Source organism: Corythoichthys intestinalis, chromosome 22, assembly GCF_030265065.1.
Source record: "Corythoichthys intestinalis isolate RoL2023-P3 chromosome 22, ASM3026506v1, whole genome shotgun sequence".
In the NCBI taxonomy this organism is placed as follows: domain Eukaryota; kingdom Metazoa; phylum Chordata; class Actinopteri; order Syngnathiformes; family Syngnathidae; genus Corythoichthys; species Corythoichthys intestinalis.
In genome coordinates this window covers 11,831,149-11,851,118 of record NC_080416.1, presented here as the reverse complement: position 1 = coordinate 11,851,118, position 19,970 = coordinate 11,831,149, and the positions used below count along the sequence as shown (strand labels likewise).

Below are 19,970 nucleotides of genomic sequence, written 5' to 3'. Positions count from 1 at the left end.
GACAGCAGGTGGCAGCAGAGGTCGACTGTCTCCTCCAAGGGGGCAGTGATGGCCAAATGAAGCGTTTTGAAGAAGTGAAGCTTTGCAGCCAATTGGTTCATGGTGGTTCATTTGGTCTTTTGACTGACATTTATAAAATAAAGTGAGGACAGCTGCAACCAATGGTCCAGTGCGGCTTCTCTATGAAAAATTGCTGTTTTCGTGTCAAATTTGGTGGGTGGCGGCTTATAGGCAGGTGCGCCTTATCGTGTGAAAATTACGCAGTCACAAGTAATATATAATTACTAGGGCTGGCAAAATCATCGCGTTGACGGGCGGTAATTAATTTTTTAAATTAATCACGTTAAAATATTTGACGCAATTAACGCACATGCCCCGCTCAAACAGATTAAAATGACAGTACAGTGACATGTGTACTTGTTACTTGTGTTCTTGGAGTTTTGTCACCCTCTGCTGGCGCTTGGGTACGACTGATTTTATGGTTTTCAGCACCATGAGAATTGGTGGTGCTGAACAATGGCGAGCTCGTTTATTTTTTGTTTGAAAATTTTACAAATTTTATTAAAACGAAACGAAAACATTGAGGGGTTTTAATATAAAATTTCTATAACTTGTACTAACATTTATCTTTTAAGAACTACAAGTCTTTCTATCCATGGATCGCTTTAACAGAATGTTAATAATGTTAATGCCATCTTGTTGATTTATTGTTATAATAAACTAATGCAGTACTTATGTACAGTATGTTGAATGTATATATCCGTCTTGTGTCTTATCTTTCCATTCCAACAATAATTTACAGAAAAATATGGCATATTTTATAGATGGTCTGAATTGCGATTAATTGCGATTAATTACGATGAATTAATTTTTAAGCTGTGATTAACTCTTAAAAAGTTTAATCGTTTGACAGCCCTAATAATTACATATCTTTACATTTGAGGAAAAAAGTATGGTACCATGCTGCTACTGTTTGCAGGACTGTTGTCATGATACTAAAATTTTCAACTTGACATTTGATCGTCAAAAAAATACTCAATACCATTTTCAATACTACGTCAATTTTTAACAACCACAATTACCAAATGAAGCTTCTTGAAGCAATGAAGCTTTGCAGCCAATTGGTTCAAAGCTTCAATATGGTTCATTTGGTGTTATGACAGTCGCATGGTGCTGCTGTCAAAATAATACCGGTTATTTTTTAGTATAAATACCCCATAATACAGTGAGGACAGCTGCGGCTTATAGTCCAGTGCGACTTATCTTTGAACAAATGCCGTTTTTGTGTCACATTTGGTGGGTTGCGGCTTATAATCAGGTGCGTCTTATAGTGTGAAAATTACACTGTATATTTTTGAAAAGCGACAAACAAGCTTTCACAAGCACCAAAACAAAAGGCAAATACGCCCCTTCTACTCGTGATCTCCACTAACTTTCCCTAAGTGCATGACCTTTCCTGTTTCTTCCTGCAGCGTTGATGCACGCGTTGGTCTTTGGCAACGTGACAGCCATAATCCAGAGGATGTACTCCCGCTGGTCGCAGTACCACACCCGAACCAAAGACCTCAAGGACTTTATCCGAGTGCATCATCTACCGCATGGCCTGAAACAACGAATGTTGGAGTATTTTCAGACAACCTGGTCAGTCAACAACGGCATCGACTGTAATGAGGTACAAGCAAGAGGTCCCCGTCTACTTTGGTTGCTTAAAAGCCACTAAAATTGGATGAATGTATTGAGTGTTGAACTTTTCAGGGGTATATAGAAAAATGTATATTTTAAATTTGCTCCGGGATGGGGAATCAACCCTCGGAAGCGCGAGGCAGGCATCGGCTGAAGTGTAACGCCAGCTGTCACGACGGCTAGACGGAGCGACGCTGATGAATCTCAGACAGATGAATTAAAGATGAGCTTCTTGATTACAGTCGGCCGGGCTCTGATGGCTCATTGATCAGTCTTATGGGGTTGCCCGGCTCCTGATTTCAGTCATGACAAGGAAGGAGACAGACGTCTTTTTGGGGAAGGCGAGACGAGATAGCCGTGTTTTGGCTGGGATTTGAAGGTTTTTCTAAGTGTGGCAATCATGGGTTGTTTGTTCATTCATGATTTATTTTAAAACAGTAAAGCCAAAAATACCGTTTATTTGGATGTTTTTTTTTTTTTTGTGCTTTTAACCAAGAATCAAGACTGTTTTACGTCCATATCTATAAAGAATTCAGGGACTTAAGCATTTATTCACAATAATGTTCAACGTAAAAAGCTGTTTCCACTTTGTCAGCTTTGATGGAGATAGGCCCCCTATTAATCAGTCCTGCGCCCCGTGTCCCGTTAATATATTATGAAGTCTATGTAAATCAATTGAATGACTAATAACGCTATTATTGCTATATTTACAGTATATATTCATATACTACGATATGGTTGTGATGTATTTTTAATGTACATTAATACATATTTAAATTTAATGAAGAAATATTTTCCCCAGGTAGCATTCACTTTTTCCTGGTCATCAAAAATGAACTCCTTCCCCATTGACAGCGATAGCCGTCCAATCCATTTAGACTGGCAACATTCGCTCATTCGCCCCTTCCAGTCTAGATGGACTGGACGTCTATCACCTTCAATTGAAGCTCATAATCTAATAGAATAATCATTCTTTTTCAATTGTCTGCCAGCTTTTGAAGGACTTCCCGGACGAACTTCGCTCTGATATCACCATGCACCTCAACAAGGAGATCCTGGAGTTGTCCCTCTTCGCTTCGGCCAGTCGCGGCTGCCTTCGATCCCTGTCGCTTCACATCAAAACCACCTTCTGCGCTCCCGGCGAGTATCTCCTCAGAGAAGGCGACGCTCTTCAGGCCATCTTCTTCGTGTGCTCCGGCAGCATGGAGGTCCTCAAGGACGGCATGGTGTTGGCCATTCTCGGTAAGATACTCGTCGGACTATAAATACGCGCTCGCAATGTGGTAAAAGTCCGAGAAAATGTTTCAGTCTCGTTAATGAGCTGGAAACTTTTGGGGAAAATGCAAGTCAGCTAAAATGAAGGTGTATTAATAATACAAGTCATTATGATGATGGTGTGTTTTGAAGTTTTAATTAGAAGAAAAAGCAAATTATAGGATGGATAACAAAAAATATTTTTTGTTGTTGTACCTCTTTAGACCAGGCGAACAATTATTATTATTATTTTTTTTTTTTATTGTGACTCCTATAGTGAATTTCCTCTATCTAAAAGAACCATCAATCAGAGAGCCATTATGTCTCAAATAGAACTGCCACAATTAATCAACTAATTATCAACTACTCGGTTATCAAATCAATTGACAACAATTCGGATGGTCAATTCATGTGTTTTTTTTTGTTTTATTTTTGAAAAAAAAAAAAAAAAACTTAATATCACATATACTGATATATTGTATTTTTTTATATTTATTGACATTGTTTCATTTATAATTAAAAAAAAATACAGTAATATTTTTATTTTATATTTTTCAAATTTATTATTTTACTTATTTACATTGTGTAATCATCGAACTTGAAGAAAAACAGTAAATCTTTATTTAAAAAAAAAAAAAAAAAAAGCAAAAAAATGTTTTAATGAAAACATACCATTTTAAATTAACAATTTTTGGGGGAGAGATTATTGACCTAAAATTGTATGAATCTCTAAATGGCAAATATTCTTGAATATATTTCCCATTTTATTAATAATTTTAGATTTAAAAAAAAAAAAAAAAAAAAAAAAAAGGAGAAAATATGATAAACATTCTCTTTTTATTCATTTTTTAAATTTACCTTACACTTTTTTTTTAATTTAAACTTAAAGGTGTTCTGTTTTATTTTTGAAAATGTAATTTTTTTAATTATAAAAGACAGAAGAAACCATCTTATGAAATCTATGATTCTAGTCAGAAGCAGTGTAATTATAGCAGAAGTCTCAATTCTCAAAGCTAATCTGAAAAATTATCCAAAACCATCTGATTCCCATAATGGGGAATTTCCAAGCACAAAACATCTCGCCTTGAATCAACAATTACATTGTTTACGATGCAAGACTTGGCGTTTTTAGTCCCCGTCCTTTGTGAAGGTCATTGAATGAAGGTGTAGCAAACTCAACTGAGGACACGCCTCGGAAAGACTCACTCGTGTGTGTCCCGAACAGGTAAAGGCGACCTGATCGGGGCGAACCTGTCCTTGGACGAGCGAGTGATAAAAACCAACGCGGATGTCAAAGCGCTGACCTACTGTGACCTCCAGTGTATTAACTTGAAGGGGCTGTATGAAGTGCTGGATCTCTACCCGGAGTATTCGCATCACTTTGTGCAGGATATCCAGCAGGATCTCACTTATAACCTAAGAGAGGGACAGGAGACGCACGTGAGTACTTCATATATTGTTGCATTGGGCTGCCATTGACGGCGATAGATGTCAAATCCAAGTTGACCGGAAGGGCTGGCACTGATCATTCGATGTCAGCCCTTCCATTCGACATACAGTGGTATGAAAAAGTGTCTGAACCTTTTGGAATTTCTCACATTTCTGCATAAATAACCATGAAATGTGATCTGATCTTTGTCAAAATCACACAGATGTAAAAACAGTCTCTGCTTTAACTAAAACCATCCAAACATTTATAGGTTTTCATTTTTTAATGAGGATAGCATGAAAACAATGACAGAAAGGAGGGAAATAAGGAATTGAACTCTCTGCCTAAGGAGACTTAAAGTGCAATTGAAACCAATTTTTACCGGACAACTTAAGTCAGGTGTGTGCCCAATCACTGATGAGTGTTTTAAAGCTGCCCTGCCCACTATAAAACACACTCCTAGTAAATATTGTCTTGTTGAGAAGCATCATGGCTCTGTCAAAAGAGCTGTCTGAAAACCTGCAATCAAGGATTGCTGATTTGTATAAAGCCGGGAAAGGATACAAAACCATCTCTAAAGGTCTGGATGTTCATCAATCAACAGTCAGCGAAGTTGTCTAAAAATGGCGAGTTTGGCACTGTTGCTTCTCTCCCAAGGAGTGGGATGACGCCAAGAGTTCAGCGCAGAATACTTGGAGAGGTAAAAAAGAACCCTAGAGTATCTGCTAAAGACAAAGAAATCACTGGCACAGTCCAATACCTCTGTGCACACATCAACTATATGTAAAACTATCGGCAAGATTGGTGTTCATGGGAGGACTCCACAGAGGAAGCCACTGCTGTCTTAAAAATAAAAAAAAATTGTTGCTCGTTTAATGTTCGCAAAAAAGCACTGCACAAGTTTTGGCAAAATATTTTGTGGACTGATGAAATCAAAGTTTAATTGTTTGGAAGGAACAGCTCACCAACATCAACACCTCATCCCCACCGTGAAGCATGGTGGAGGGAGCATCATGATTTGGGGCTGTTTTGCTGCCTCAGGTCCTGGACCACTTGCAATCATTAATGGAAGAATTAATTCAAAAGTTGATCAGGATGTTTCGCAGGAAAACCTGAGGCCGTCTGTCAGACAGTTGAAGCTAAAAAGAGGATGGATGCTGCAAAATGACAATGATCCAAAAAACAGAAGTAAATCAACTTCAGAATGGTCTAAGAAGAATAAATTACATGTTCTGGAGTGGCCAAGTCAAAGTCCAGAGTTGAACCCCATTGAGATGCTGTGGCATGACGATTCATTCCAGACATCACAGGAATATGACTGAACTACAGCAGTTTTGTATAGAAGAATGTGCCAATATTACTCCTGATCGATGTGCCAGACTTTGCAGCGACAGGAAGGCATCTGGTTGAAGTTTAAGCTGCCAAAGGGGGGGGCCACAAAATATCAAATGTGATGTTCACTTACTTATTTTTCCCCATTCTGTCATTGTTTGCATACTATCCTCATTAGAATATGAAAACCTATCACTTGCCACGTTTACATGGAGCCAAATATTCCAATTACAATCGGAATATTTGTTCAAACCGAATAAATGTGTTCCATATAAACACCTCATTCGGAATGAACAGGCCCAAACCGAATGGAATTTCATTCCGATTCACAGTGGTGGAATATTCCTTTTCCCAAACCGATTAGAAGTAAAATTATATCATGTAAACAGGGAAGCGGAATGGTGTCTGGTTGCGTTCTTTCTGCACATGCTCCGTACTGACGTTGTGGCGTCACTTGTTGACGTAAGTAACGTCACTTGCAACATGGCTTCCAAGCACATGCACAGCGCACCCACACAACTTTTTAAATGAACGGCGTATCATTCTGAAGTTTTGTTTCCACTCGAAAAGTTAAAACAGCAGCTGATCTGACGATCGATCTCCATGTTTTGCAACGTGACGCTTTGTTTTGATTAATCTGCGCATGTCAGACGGCAGTTGTCAAACGTCCTTTCGGAATAAAGGCAGACACATGCAAACGCTGGATCGGAATAGATGAAGTGACATGTAAACAGCTGATGTGAAATTTCCATTCGGAATGATTTGAATCGGTATGAATAAAAGTCAGCATGTAAACGTGGCTACTGAGTGGCTTTAGTTAAAGCACTGTTTTTTTCATCTGTGTGATTTTGACAAAGATCAGCTCACATTTGATAGTGATTTTATGCAGAAATGTGAGAAATTCCAAAAGGTTCAGATACTTTTTCATACTACTGTAGATTGGACATCTATCGCCGTCAATGGCAGTGAATGAAGAACAAAAGAGTCACAGGTTATTCAGATGTGTACGTAGTTGCAAATAGAGAACCTAACAAAAGGAATTTTGTACCGTAAATAAAATGTTAATTATACTTTTTGTGTCACAAAACACCAATTCAGTCCACACAGATTCCCTCTAAAAAAAAAAAAAAAATCTTGTCGAACAAATCCGTAACTTTCAAACTCGAGCCTCAGGGCCCAGATGCAGCCCGCCACGTCATTTTGTGTGGTCCGAGCAGAGGTGGGTAGTAACGCGTTACATGTACTGTTATATTTGAGTAACTTTTTGAGAAAAATGTACTTCTAAGAGTAGTTTTACTAAGCTATACTTTTTACTTTTACTTGAGTAGATTTGTGAAGAAAAATGTACTTTGGGCTACAGAAGAGTCGTTACATTTTTCCTCTTTATTATACATATTTAGATTTTTTTTTTTTTCCAGCGATGCCTGTCAAGATCTTAAATGTTTGTCCTGCTTGATATGAAGGGAGGCCAACTCCGCTTATTCCACTTTTATTCGTTTGAATAATCAGAAAGGAGAATAGCAGGTTGAAAACATTGAAGAAAATGAAACAGTGAAGAGTGAAAATGTTTACTGTATGTACTTTTGCAGTGAAATATTTACAGTCCAATAATCAAAATATCAGTGTCATGAACTTATAAAAAATCCTAACCTCTTTTAAACTAGACCAATTAATCACTTAATCAACTTATTTAATTAATTATCATTAATTTCATAAGTTCAGTCAAGCCTGTTTTAACATGAAGTAACTTGTCATTGTTTGCATTCAAGCCGAACTATACTTGTATTTATTACCCGGAAATAAAGGTCTTTATATCATGTTTTACTAAACAGATTCAAATTCTAACAGAAAATGCTTACAAGCAAAGGGCAGCCTCTCAGGCCACTCTGATCAATACCTAAATTCAAACTTAGCAGCCTATATCTGTCTAACTCTGAAACTCATAAAGGCTTATTCTAGCAGTCTGATCATTCATTATTCGGAATGGGAAAGCAAACTGCAACTCACCAGCAACGTCTGTGCTCTGTTGTTTGAGTGCTTACAGACACACCTGATTCCCCTTACCTATATAACAGACATACCTGGCTTCCATCCCCCTATTAGTGGATCATGAGAGGCCAACTCTTAGGTGGCACTCTATCTAGTGGCACCAGGGGTGACTACATTAAAGTTCTAAAAAGGGTGAGTCAGTGGTAAAGACGGGAAAGGAAAATTCATGGAAAATGGAGAAAAATGGAGAAAGTGAAAAGATTTGCTTATGCTGGATCTTAGGATCTTTCTTCACTGCGACAATGCCAAGAGTAGAGACGTACCTGGTGTATTACCGGGGTAGCTCTCCCGATTTCACCAATGAGATGTTGCACCAATAGCATGACTCCATTATACCAATCAGACGAAAGCATGCCATTCTAGCTTCACGCCAGCCTGTTTAATCATGTGGTGTCTTTAAAGTACCGTAAAAAATTAAGTATTTCCTATAGAGCGCTGCCCTCAACATGACTCAACAGCACGGATTTTAACCTCCCAGTTTTTATTTGGCACCGATTGACCACAGAAAACCGGAAATATGATCCTTTTAATTTCAAAATAGTAATTATGAAGGAACTCTTCACTATTCAAACTAGGAACTATTTTTCCACCAGAGGGCAGTCATGCTCTTTGGACGAATAATACCTCATTTATGTAATTTTTTTTTCTCTCCTCAGAATCCAATGCTTTTTTATTTATTTATTTATTTATTTTTTTTTGGGCTTAATGTGGTTATGTGATGGATTATTGTAAAGTATTGTAACAACAGTCCATATAGATAACTTTGTGCTCAGAAAAAAAATATCATTGTTTAAAAAAAAAAAAAAAAAAAATCCAACACAATTATAAGCAGTTACTCACGTTACTCAATACTTGAGTATTCTTTTCACCGCTTTTTTACTTGTACTTGAGTACGTTTTTTGGACGACTACTTTTACTTTTACTTGAGTAATATGATTTTGAAGTAACGTTACTAGAGGTTGACCTTTACAATTCTTTACTCTGATTAGTCTAATGTTCTTGTTACTTTAGCAGACTGCAAGGCAATGCTGCTGCACGCTGCCAACTACTGTATGGGAGTAGAAGTGTAGCCACTGAATTGTTTATTTCCACAAAAAAACACGTGTAAGGATCGATACAGATTTTGAATCGATACGAGAATTGCATGAAGTAAATCATGATATATCTCCGAATCGATTTAACACCCCTAGTATTTATTGCTACACTCTTTATCTTAAATTAGAAAACCCCCAAAAAATGACAAATATAAATGAAAATACTTTACCGTTTATATTGTTTTACCCTCTTTTTTGAATAAAATGGAAAATGAATACGTTTTAAAATATTAAAAATAACATTTATGTTTTATTTTAATTTAATTAACAATAAACAAAAAGTAATAAGTAAAAGAGCATCTACTGTTTATTCCCTTTTGTTTTGTTGATGATCAGCTCAACAATGTTTTTGAAAAATTGAGGGACAATCAAAATAGTTGTCCATTGATTTGATTTGATTTCAAACTGCCACGTGTTGTGGTTCATAGAAACCTAAAACAGCGCTTCAAATGTAATAATAAAATTAAGTTTTAAACATATTACTATGCCACCTAATTGTTTTTAAACAAGAATAAAGTACTAGAAAAATGCTTGCTTTATTAAATGCTTCATTGAGTTAGTCAACCCAAACCCAGTCAAGCTGCTCACTTACACACAATAAGTTGCCACAGCAACTGTTTAACAAGTTAAACGATGATTGTCGCATGTGTCGCTTTTGAACTCCGTGTCTCTGGCAAGATCAAACCCAAACATCTGTCAATCATCTTTAACTTTAATAAGAAACTCCAGTGCACTGCCTGACAAACAGCGGGGGGGGGGGGGGGAGAGACGACACGATCGGCTCAGGACAGCACATCTATATATATATTTTTTTTCAATAACAATAAACTATAATAACACTGGACTCTTTCACAATGCTCAAAAGTCATTTGAATTTTATGACACTGAATTTTAGGTTTTAATTATCTGTAAATGTAAATGACGATAAACAATTCCAGTTTAAAAAAAAAAAAAAAAAGTAACATCCAAACTAAAATAAGGGATAGAATCACATGACTTGAATCCAAATATAGCACACGGGTGAAAAGTGGGGAGAAGGTGCAGTGCTGTAATTACAGTCAGGCGAGAGTACGTTGTATCCACTCACAACAGTAACCCACTTTCACCAACTAACAAATTGACTTTTCGGGGAAGCTTTCGCGCCGAGACTCAAGTATGACAACTTGGCAAAGTTTAAATGAGGAAGCGGAAGTTTCGTGGCGTTCCTGCAAAGTCCCAAACACAAGATTGAATCTAGGATCTTTTTCAGAAGATTAATGAACTGATAAGAGGTGTGTGCAGAGACTTTTGTCCACAAAGTGTTGCATGCTTATTGATGAAAGTAACCACGAGAACGGACAGAAATGGCTTGATTGCTCCTTTAAAAGGTAATTTTCCATCTTTGGTTGTTTTCCAGGTGAAGGCTAGACTGTCCACGGCAGCTCTTGACGCTCAGGTGCGACACTGAAAAAACACTCTTTCCCATTATCAAATGTTTACCGTAATTTTCGGACTATAAGGCGCACCTGACAATAAGCCGCCACCCACTAAATTTAACATAAACAAGCCGCACTGGACTAAAACCCACAGCTGTCCTCACTGTATTATGGGATATTTACACCAAAAGATATTAACCGGTAACACTTTATTCGACAGCGGCATCATGCGACTGTCATAACACCAAATGAACCACCATGAAGCTTTGAACCAATTGGCTGCAAAACTTCATTGCTTCAAAAAGCTTCATGTGGCCATCACTGCAGTCAACCTTTGCTACCACCTGCTGTCAACACTGTTGTTGTCCAACATGCCTCCTAGCATACATTACAGCACTCCAGATGTGTATAATAATCAAAAATCATGTTCTGTGCTAATTATTTCTGCAGTTGCTGTTCCAGTTGTTCATACATTCATTATTTGGTCACACTTTATTTGACAGTGGCACCATAAGACTGTCATTAGACAATCATAATTATGACATTACACTGCCAATAGCGTTAATAAATTCGTATGACAGATGTCATTTAGTGTTGGGTTAGCAAATTGGCAAATTATCTAACTTTTGAATGGATGTAAAAGATCCGAGCAGGAGTTAGTGACATAATTTGCCGGATGACACTTAACTCATTAGCTCCCAAAAACATATAAATACATTCTATTTTAAATCCCAAAAGTCCCAAAAGATGTATTTATACGTCTTTTACGTTTTTTTTTTCTTTTTTTTCCCCAAAAAAGACATCACTGGGTTCTGATTCAATTTAGCTCCAAAGCACAAAGCTGAAACTCCATTTTAAAGCGATAAAACTGGCCACTGGAGGGCAGTAGCGCGTTTGGTATGAGCCGCAACCCGATTCAACCGCAACAAACGGCCAAGCCGCACGGCTGTGGCACCAGCGGAAGACGACCGAATGGATGCCAGTGGCGGACGACTGAGCAGAAAAACCGGGAGGACGCCCGGGATGCTAGGCGCTGGACGACCGAGCAGAAAGACCGGGACCACTTGTGCAGCGGACGATGCCTTTGAGTCCATGCTGCTTGCGAGCAGAGCCCACAGAGACTCAAAAAAATTAATCTTTATGAGACAGGCGGCGATGAGGGAAAAGTTTAACCGGCCAGAACAGTGTCATTTTTCAGTTAGTTATATGTACATAAATTGTTACTTTGCTATCAAAAGCTCTATTTGTCTTGTTGTTTTTGTTATTCTGTAAAAGGAAAACATTATTCAGATGTCTGGGATGTAACTAAAGCAAAAACTAGCTGTTTTAAAGTCAAAGTTGTTTGAAATGTATGCTTTTACAAAAAGCTCAATTTCTCGTTTTTTTTTCATGAGAAATTGGAAAATTGGTCAAACTAAGCTATTTTCTAATGCTGATTTTTAAAGAATGGAAAAAGATATGACGTTTTTTTCTGCTGAAAGAAGAGAGTCTGAGCTTTCTTTTGGTGGGTTCCATGTTTACAGTGCCTTGCAAAAGTATTCGGCCCCCTTGAATCTTGCAACCTTTCGCCACATTTCAGGCTTCAAACATAAAGATATGAAATTTAATTTTTTTGTCAAGAATCAACAACAAGTGGGACACAATCGTGAAGTGGAACAACATTTATTGGATAATTTAAACTTTTTTAACAAATAAAAAACTGAAAAGTGGGGCGTGCAATATTATTCGGCCCCTTTACTTTCAGTGCAGCAAACTCACTCCAGAAGTTCAGTGAGGATCTCTGAATGATCCAATGTTGTTCTAAATGACCGATGATGATAAATAGAATCCACCTGTGTGTAATCAAGTCTCCGTATAAATGCACCTGCTCTGTGATAGTCTCAGGGTTCTGTTTAAAGTGCAGAGAGCATTATGAAAACCAAGGAACACACCAGGCAGGTCCGAGATACTGTTGTGGAGAAGTTTAAAGCCGGATTTGGATACAAAAAGATTTCCCAAGCTTTAAACATCTCAAGGAGCACTGTGCAAGCCATCATATTGAAATGGAAGGAGCATCAGACCACTGCAAATCTACCAAGACCCGGCCGTCCTTCCAAACTTTCTTCTCAAACAAGGAGAAAACTGATCAGAGATGCAGCCAAGAGGCCCATGATCACTCTGGATGAACTGCAGAGATCTACAGCTGAGGTGGGAGAGTCTGTCCATAGGACAACAATCAGTCGCACACTGCACAAATCTGGCCTTTATGGAAGAGTGGCAAGAAGAAGGCCATTTCTCAAAGATATCCATAAAAAGTCTCGTTTAAAGTTTGCCACAAGCCACCTGGGAGACACACCAAACATGTGGAAGAAGGTGCTCTGGTCAGATGAAACCAATATTGAACTTTTTGGCCACAATGCAAAACGATATGTTTGGCGTAAAAGCAACACAGCTCATCACCCTGAACACACCATCCCCACTGTCAAACATGGTGGTGGCAGCATCATGGTTTGGGCCTGCTTTTCTTCAGCAGGGACAGGGAAGATGGTTAAAATTGACGGGAAGATGGATGCAGCCAAATACAGGAACATTCTGGAAGAAAACCTGTTGGTATCTGCACAACACCTGAGACTGGGAGGGAGATTTATCTTCCAACAGGACAATGATCCAAAACATAAAGCCAAATCTACAATGGAATGGTTCAAAAATAAACGTATCCAGGTGTTAGAATGGCCAAGTCAAAGTCCAGACCTGAATCCAATCGAGAATCTGTGGAAAGAGCTGAAGACTGCTGTTCACAAACACTCTCCATCCAACCTCACTGAGCTCGAGCTGTTTTACAAGGAAGAATGGGCAAGAATGTCAGTCTCTCGATGTGCAAAACTGATAGAAACATACCCCAAGGGACATGCAGCTGTAATTGGAGCAAAAGGTGGCGCTACAAAGTATTAACGCAAGGGGGCCGAATAATATTGCACGCCCCACTTTTCAGTTTTTTATTTGTTAAAAAAGTGTAAATTACCCAATAAATTTTGTTCCACTTCACGATTGTGTCCCACTTGTTGTTGATTCTTGACAAAAAATTAAAATTTTATATCTTTATGTTTGAAGCCTGAAATGTGGCGAAAGGTTGCAAGGTTCAAGGGGGCCAAATACTTTTGCAAGGCAATGTATATAGCAATAGAACAGAATTTTCTGTGGGCCTTGCAAAATCAGTCAAAATCCAGAAAAATAGCCGGGAGCGAAGGGCCTTGCTCCGGTGAAAATGGCTGGGAGTGAATGAGTTATTGACATCTGTCATAAGCATTCACGAATGCCCTTGATAGTGTCATGTCATAATTATGACGGTCTTATGACAACGCTGTCAAGTAAAGTGCTACCTATTACCCCAAATGAATCAACAAATAAGCCATAGGATTCAAAAGTAGCAGCTTACAGTCCAACAATTACGGTGCTAATGACTGGCTCCATTCCAGTCAGGTGCGAAAAGGAACGGACGACTCGTTCAGGGTTGCCCGCCTGTCGCCGAGGCCCAAGGGGGACGTGACAAGGACAAAAGGGAGGATGACGATCGTCCGTCATTGGAGCAGAAGAGAGTAGTGACCCTCAAGAGCGCTGGCGGGTTGTCTCCGGTGGGTCACGGAGACGCGGGAATGAACTGCGAGAAGTCTCGAAGGACGAGTGAGGATATTACACTGCTCACGTTAGACCCTTCTAACCTCAGCCCCAGGTGAGTTGGAGAACTAGTCAGTGGGTCTGCCTTTAGAATTCTCCCATTTAAAGGGACAGACAACACTTGATATAATTGACCTTCATGTGAAAGACAGTTGCTCAAACTGTTTAACTCAAGGAGGGCTGGTAGCAATTCATTCGATTTGGTGCTGCAATGATTAATCGATTAATTTGAGTAATTCGATTAGCTGGTTCGATTATTCATTTGATTAGAGTGGAGTTGTAATGGTTTGTTTTGAACTTGTTTGCATTAAGGATGGATACACTGTTCTCTAGTGGCAACAGTGAATATGACATAACTCATTTAACATAGCTGCATCCAGCTGCTCCCTGTCAAGACCAACATAAGTTTTGGGGTAAGGTTTTTGTTTGCGCTAATATTTTTATGCATTCGTAATAAGGGGTGTGCCATCTAATCAACGATTCGATTCGATTAGGATTCAGGGTACTACAATTCGATCATTGAATGATGATCACGGTATTGACGATAATCACGATTGTCGATGCATCATACATTATTCATTGATAAAGTAGGCAAAGAAATGTATGTCCATTATTTATTTTAAAAATAACAACTAATGAGTCAACAGGAACGATAGAAACAATCTCAAACAACAAAAAGTTTTTTTTGGTTTTGTTTTTACAAGAAAGTGCAAAAACATTAACCATCTTAAAGGCAGTACTTATTTCTCAACATGCCTATACAACACGAAGATGACCTTAAACTGCTTTTTCACAAGAAGGTGCAAAAACATTAGCTGTTTCAAAGGCAGTATTTATTTCTCTAAACAATACAATAAAATTTACACTGGTGGAATGAATTCCACATTTTCTGGAAACAAACAAAGTGCCTTTAGAAATAATAATAATCAATTTTATTTGAAGGCGCCTTTCTGGCACGTTGTACAATTAACAGTAAAAATAATTGACTTCTTTTAACCAATATACTTTGTTTGAACAGATTTATGTACTATTTCACATGTTTGTAGTGTTACCGCTGTACTTAATCCTGGTTTTACACGTTCTGCATCTAGAGTAACTTTCATACCCAACCAAACAACGCACAAATGGACATACACGTTAGCTAATTTACTGATTAGCATAGCCCTCGGCGCTAACTGGTAACTCGAAAACAACAACAATAAATGCTAAACAGAACAAGAGGGTTCGTGTACTTACCTCTTATAGACGCACATGGGACTTAGCAACACACAAGGGGCATTTTCCAATTAACACGACTTGAACCTACTGCTAGACAACTGAAAGGCAAGGAGCAACGAACTCTCTCTTCCCCTCTCGCTCTAAAAAATAGCTTACGCGCAGAAGAGGACCCAAAGCGCAACTGCCGGGTCCCTGCCTGTCATACACAAATCTATTTTCGAGTCATTTGAACAGGGGTAAATCTTTCGCTCAGTAACTTCCGCTGCAGCCATATCGTAATCTTGTGCGGTGTCCAAGCGGCACACGTGTCTTGAAATTTTTGAAATTTAGTTTATTGGTACAGTATATTTAGCTGTTTTTAGTGGGAATATGGGTTTGAACGATTTGTTAAGAGCATTGTAAAAAAAAAAAAAAAAAAAAAAAAAAAAAAAATATCATTTTTAAATAGCGTTTAAGCTTGTGGACTACTTGAGTTAGCCAATTGTTTTCTTGTTGTACTTATATCCTCATTTATTAATTCTTTTATACAGTTTGAGGCTAAGAGCTGGTATTTTAATGTATTTTTAAATGAAAGTGCATTTCTGCATAGTTTGAAGAAACACTTGGGAATTTTATTTTATATTTGCATTTAATGCTCTTTTGAAAGTGCAATCTTAGCGAGCCTTTGTTTTACGTCTACTAAATTTGATCCTGCAACACATTAAATGTTCCTAATCCAATTACTCGATTACTCGAACAAACTAGTTGATAGATTAATGGACTACTAAAATAATCGATAGCTGCACCCCTAGATCGAAGTGGATTGGATGTCTAACGTGAACATTTAATGCCAATAGATTTGCTGTCAATTGTTAGCAGTGGCAGGGAATGAGTTAATCAATCACTTATAAATTCTAAATTAATCGACTATTTTGATGCATTATTCATTTTTTAAGGCAGATTTTTTCATGAAAAAAAATTTCAAATCTATTTTTTAGGCTCTTAATAGAAAACATTATTTTATTTCATGTGCGTTCTTAATATACATTAAAGAAAAAAAAAGTGATAATATTGTCAGTTAATTTATTCATTTTAAATAATAAAAAAACAACGGTAACAATTATTTTTATAAAAATATTGTTTTTGTATTGTTTGAAAAAATGTTTTTGGTTTTAGGTTTTTTTTTTAAATTTATCTACATTCTTTGTTTAAAAGCAAAAAGTGAAACAGTTTATATTCTTTTTTTACTTAAAAAAGGAGGAAAAAACATTCTCAAATATTTTTAAAAAATTTTTATTTTAGTAAGAAACACTTTGTCGATCACAATTTTATTTCGAGGGCAACATAATAAGACGTGGCAGATGAGTTCTCGCCCACGGGCCCTGAGTTTGACACATACTGTACAAGTAAATCGATTTGGAGTGGCTGTTTACTTTCAGTCATCGCACCACAAGAAAAAAAAAAAAATGGCTGTTTTGCCATGAGTCCAAACCAAGAGGGACGACCGTGTCAACAAGCATTTACAGAGTGAACTCGGCAATTTATCATCATGCAACATTCCTCAGTGGTTGAGGGACAGCAAAAGAAATTAAAAAAAGGTCTCTGTGTGCTTGCTTTCAAGTGCCAAGGAGGGACAACAAAAGACAAAATGAGATTTGGACATCTGTGAAAACCCGCCTTATTGTTTTAATGTCCCTGAAGATTAAGAACGGACACCAAAGTGACAGTTTTAAACCACAAACTCACACATGATTCCCTTTTACAGGATAGTAGACGGAACAGAAGACAATAAGAGGACAGAAAGTTCATCCAAGCGTGGTTGCCATGACAATGATCCCAGCAGTGCCTCAGCATCCACCACAGGTCCTCCCAAAAAATGCTTACTTGCCTTGGCCTGTTTAGTTATGATTAATGTGACTTAGCGAAAAAGTCTCACCGGCACACTCTGTTTTAAAATTTGCACGTCGGCACTTCCAGAGCTGATTTGTAATGTCGCCCGTTTTTGTCACAGATACGTCGCACGTCAGCACGGCGGAATTAGTTGCGAAAGCGGAGGAGACCAGAGGACAACTCGGGCATCTTAACCAACAGGTAAGTACAAATTTTCATGAATGAACCTCTCAACTTTGCTTTTTAACCCGACACACGCATGCAAATCCCTGAAGGTTAATTAAAGACATTAAAAATGCGGACGCCAGATTGAACACGCGTAAGAAAATATTATGCGGCAGTTCTCGGAGGAGGCGGATAATTGCGCGATAATGTCGAGAACATGCGTTGACCTGAGGTGACAATATGTTGCTGAAGTCGCACATTGTGGCATATAACTCAAAAGAAAAATGCAATGATGAAAGCTACATAATACAGCAGGGGCGAAAACCAAAAGTGGTTTTTGCCATGTGGCAAATTTTTTTTGCCACGTGGCATTTTTTTTTTTTTTTTTGCCATGTGGCAGTTTTTTTTTCCGTGTGGCATTTTTTTTTTTTGCCATGTGGCAAAATTTTTTTGCAATGTGCCTTTTTTTGCCATTTGATAATTTTTTTTGCCATGTGGCAATTTTTTTTCCGTGTGGCAATTTTTTTTTGCAATGTGACAAAATGTTTTTGCCATGTGGTATAATTTTCTGCCATATGGCAAAATGTTTTTGCCCTGTGGAATATTTTTTTTGCCATTTGGCAAAATATTTTTGCCATGTGGCATTTTTTTTGCCATGTGGCTAAAATTTTTTGCCATGTGGCATTTTTTGGCCATGTGGCAAAAATTTTTGGCCATGTGGCATTTTTTTTTTTTTTTGCCATGTGGCATTTTTTATAAATGTGGCAAAATGCATTTCGGTTTGTGGGGGGGGGGGGGGGGGGGGGGGTATGTGGCATTTTTCGGGGTAAAGTACTAATAATAGGCAGTTGGGAATACATGAATCAGTTAATTGGTCACTGGTGTCAAGCTTGCAGGTGGGGGGCCAGATCTGGTCCATTCAAATCATTTTGTGTGGCCCGCGAAAGTATATCATGTGCTTTGTTTTCATATTTCTTGCAAAAATAAACATTAAATATTAGGGATGTGCCGATCACATATTTTTGCATCCAAGTCCGAGTCTCTGATTTTGAGAATCTGCCGATACAGAGTCACGATCCGATACTGAATAAAAGTTTGTTTTTTTAACAAAAGTTCAAAACATGTTGCTGTCCCACCGTACCACATTCATAATGTGAATTATGTTTTTTTTTAACAAAAGTTCCAAACATGTTGCTGTCCCACCGTGCCACATTCATAATGGGAATTATTTTTAAATAAGAATAACTTAGAAAAATACTTGTCTTTATAAAATGCTTTATTGAGTGAGTCCACTCAAATCCCCTTGTCTTTATTAAAGGGAACCTCGAACTTAAAGACTTATAGCAGGGGTGGGCAAACTATTCCACAAAGGGCCGCAGTGGGTGTGGGTTTTGGGTGCAACCCATTAAGAGGACACCTTTTCACCAATCTGCTGTTTTACAAGTGCAATCAGTCGACTGCTGTCAGGTGCTTCACATTTCTGCTGAAACCGCATTGGTTAAACTATCTGTGCTGGGTCAGTTGGAACAAAGACCAGGACCCACTGCGGCCCTCGAGGACCGGCTTGCCCACCTCTGACTTATAGGCTCTAATAAGCCACTGTTGTTCTCTATTACTAAAATTTGTTATTAGAAACACATATTTTGACCTATGGAGGGTGCCATGTTTTATGCGCGCAATGGACGCTCGGGTTGATGACGTAGATTGTCACTGTCACTAGACGAACACTATCAGATTGCTCCAATTCCTTCTACGCGGCGAAACATCCAACATATGCGCATATCGGTTAAAAGCAGCGAGTACTTACTAGTTGTGTTTTTATTGAGTCTTTTTATTACCTTTTCATTGCCTCAAAATACTTTTTGCATGTGTTTCCCTCTCATACTTTTAAGCATTGTGTTTTCTTGTGGTAGCTTTAAAGCAGATTGTTGATCTGTTGACCGCATTAATCATGTAGCATATTTAAACCCCCCTTATTTGATATTACTAGGTTTCAGTATTTTCTTAAGGGATCTTTAGCATCTTCTGTCTGTATACATCTAAACAAAACAAACTAAAAACGCATTTTAGTACTTTGGGTGCCAAATTTGCCTCTTGTAGGACATTTTGCCGGTGTAGCACATTTTGGCAGAACACTTAATTTTTTTACCTACTCTCGTCTCATCCCGTTTTCCCCGTTCATTTTGCTTTTGCTGCTAGTTTTGTGAAATAGCAACAGTGCTGTCATGCTCATTAACGTTCCTCTCGGGTTCAAATTGAATGGGTTCCACAGATGACATGTTTATGTCGTTACAGTCATACTCTGGAAGCCAGCAGCGTAACCATGTGACGTCAACAACAATGGTGACCTACTAGTTAAACTAATTTTACAAATTGTATAAAAACGAAAACATCAAGAGGGGTCTCAATATCCATTAGTGAGTACACTCAAATCCACTCACACTTTGACACTCACACTGCTGAGAAAAGCCTCTCACTTACGCAATGAGTTGCCACAGCACACCAATGCAAGTTTAAGGATGATTGACGCATGTATGCCTTTGATTTTAGCGCTACACAGCTACAAACCTGTCAATCATCGTGAACTTTAAGTACCACTCTCAAGCTGGACAGTTTGGTACCACTACTTAGCAAGAGAGAGGCTGTGGCGCTGTACGAGTATGAAGCAGAAAAACATATTTCTTAAAATTAAAAACCCGATCCTTTTCACTTGATTCCGATCCTTTGAAAAATGGCGTGGTCGGCCTTATTTTCGATCATGTTATCGGTTCGAGATATCCCTATTAGAATACATTATAGGTAGTCGTC

At 38.2% G+C, this 19,970-nt stretch overlaps 2 protein-coding genes across 2 annotated transcripts in view; one reads left to right on the top strand and one right to left on the bottom strand.

The window, feature by feature from the left end:
- The window catches only part of kcnh8 (potassium voltage-gated channel, subfamily H (eag-related), member 8), a 70,742-nt gene that overhangs the window by 46,963 nt on the left and 3,809 nt on the right, over window positions 1-19,970 (top strand). Inside the window, exons 9-15 of the mRNA XM_057828370.1 lie at window positions 1,473-1,672; window positions 2,676-2,925; window positions 4,163-4,377; window positions 10,238-10,276; window positions 13,712-13,965; window positions 16,873-16,970; window positions 17,119-17,198. Of these exons, the coding sequence (XP_057684353.1) occupies window positions 1,473-1,672; window positions 2,676-2,925; window positions 4,163-4,377; window positions 10,238-10,276; window positions 13,712-13,965; window positions 16,873-16,970; window positions 17,119-17,198 (1,136 nt within the window). The remainder of the gene's footprint in view (window positions 1-1,472; window positions 1,673-2,675; window positions 2,926-4,162; window positions 4,378-10,237; window positions 10,277-13,711; window positions 13,966-16,872; window positions 16,971-17,118; window positions 17,199-19,970) is intronic.
- LOC130910809 (polypeptide N-acetylgalactosaminyltransferase 15-like) overlaps window positions 3,814-19,970 on the bottom strand; it is a 42,427-nt gene continuing 26,270 nt past the window's right edge. The window contains exon 11 of the mRNA XM_057828376.1: window positions 3,814-4,353. The gene's annotated coding sequence lies outside the window, so the exon portion shown is untranslated. The remainder of the gene's footprint in view (window positions 4,354-19,970) is intronic.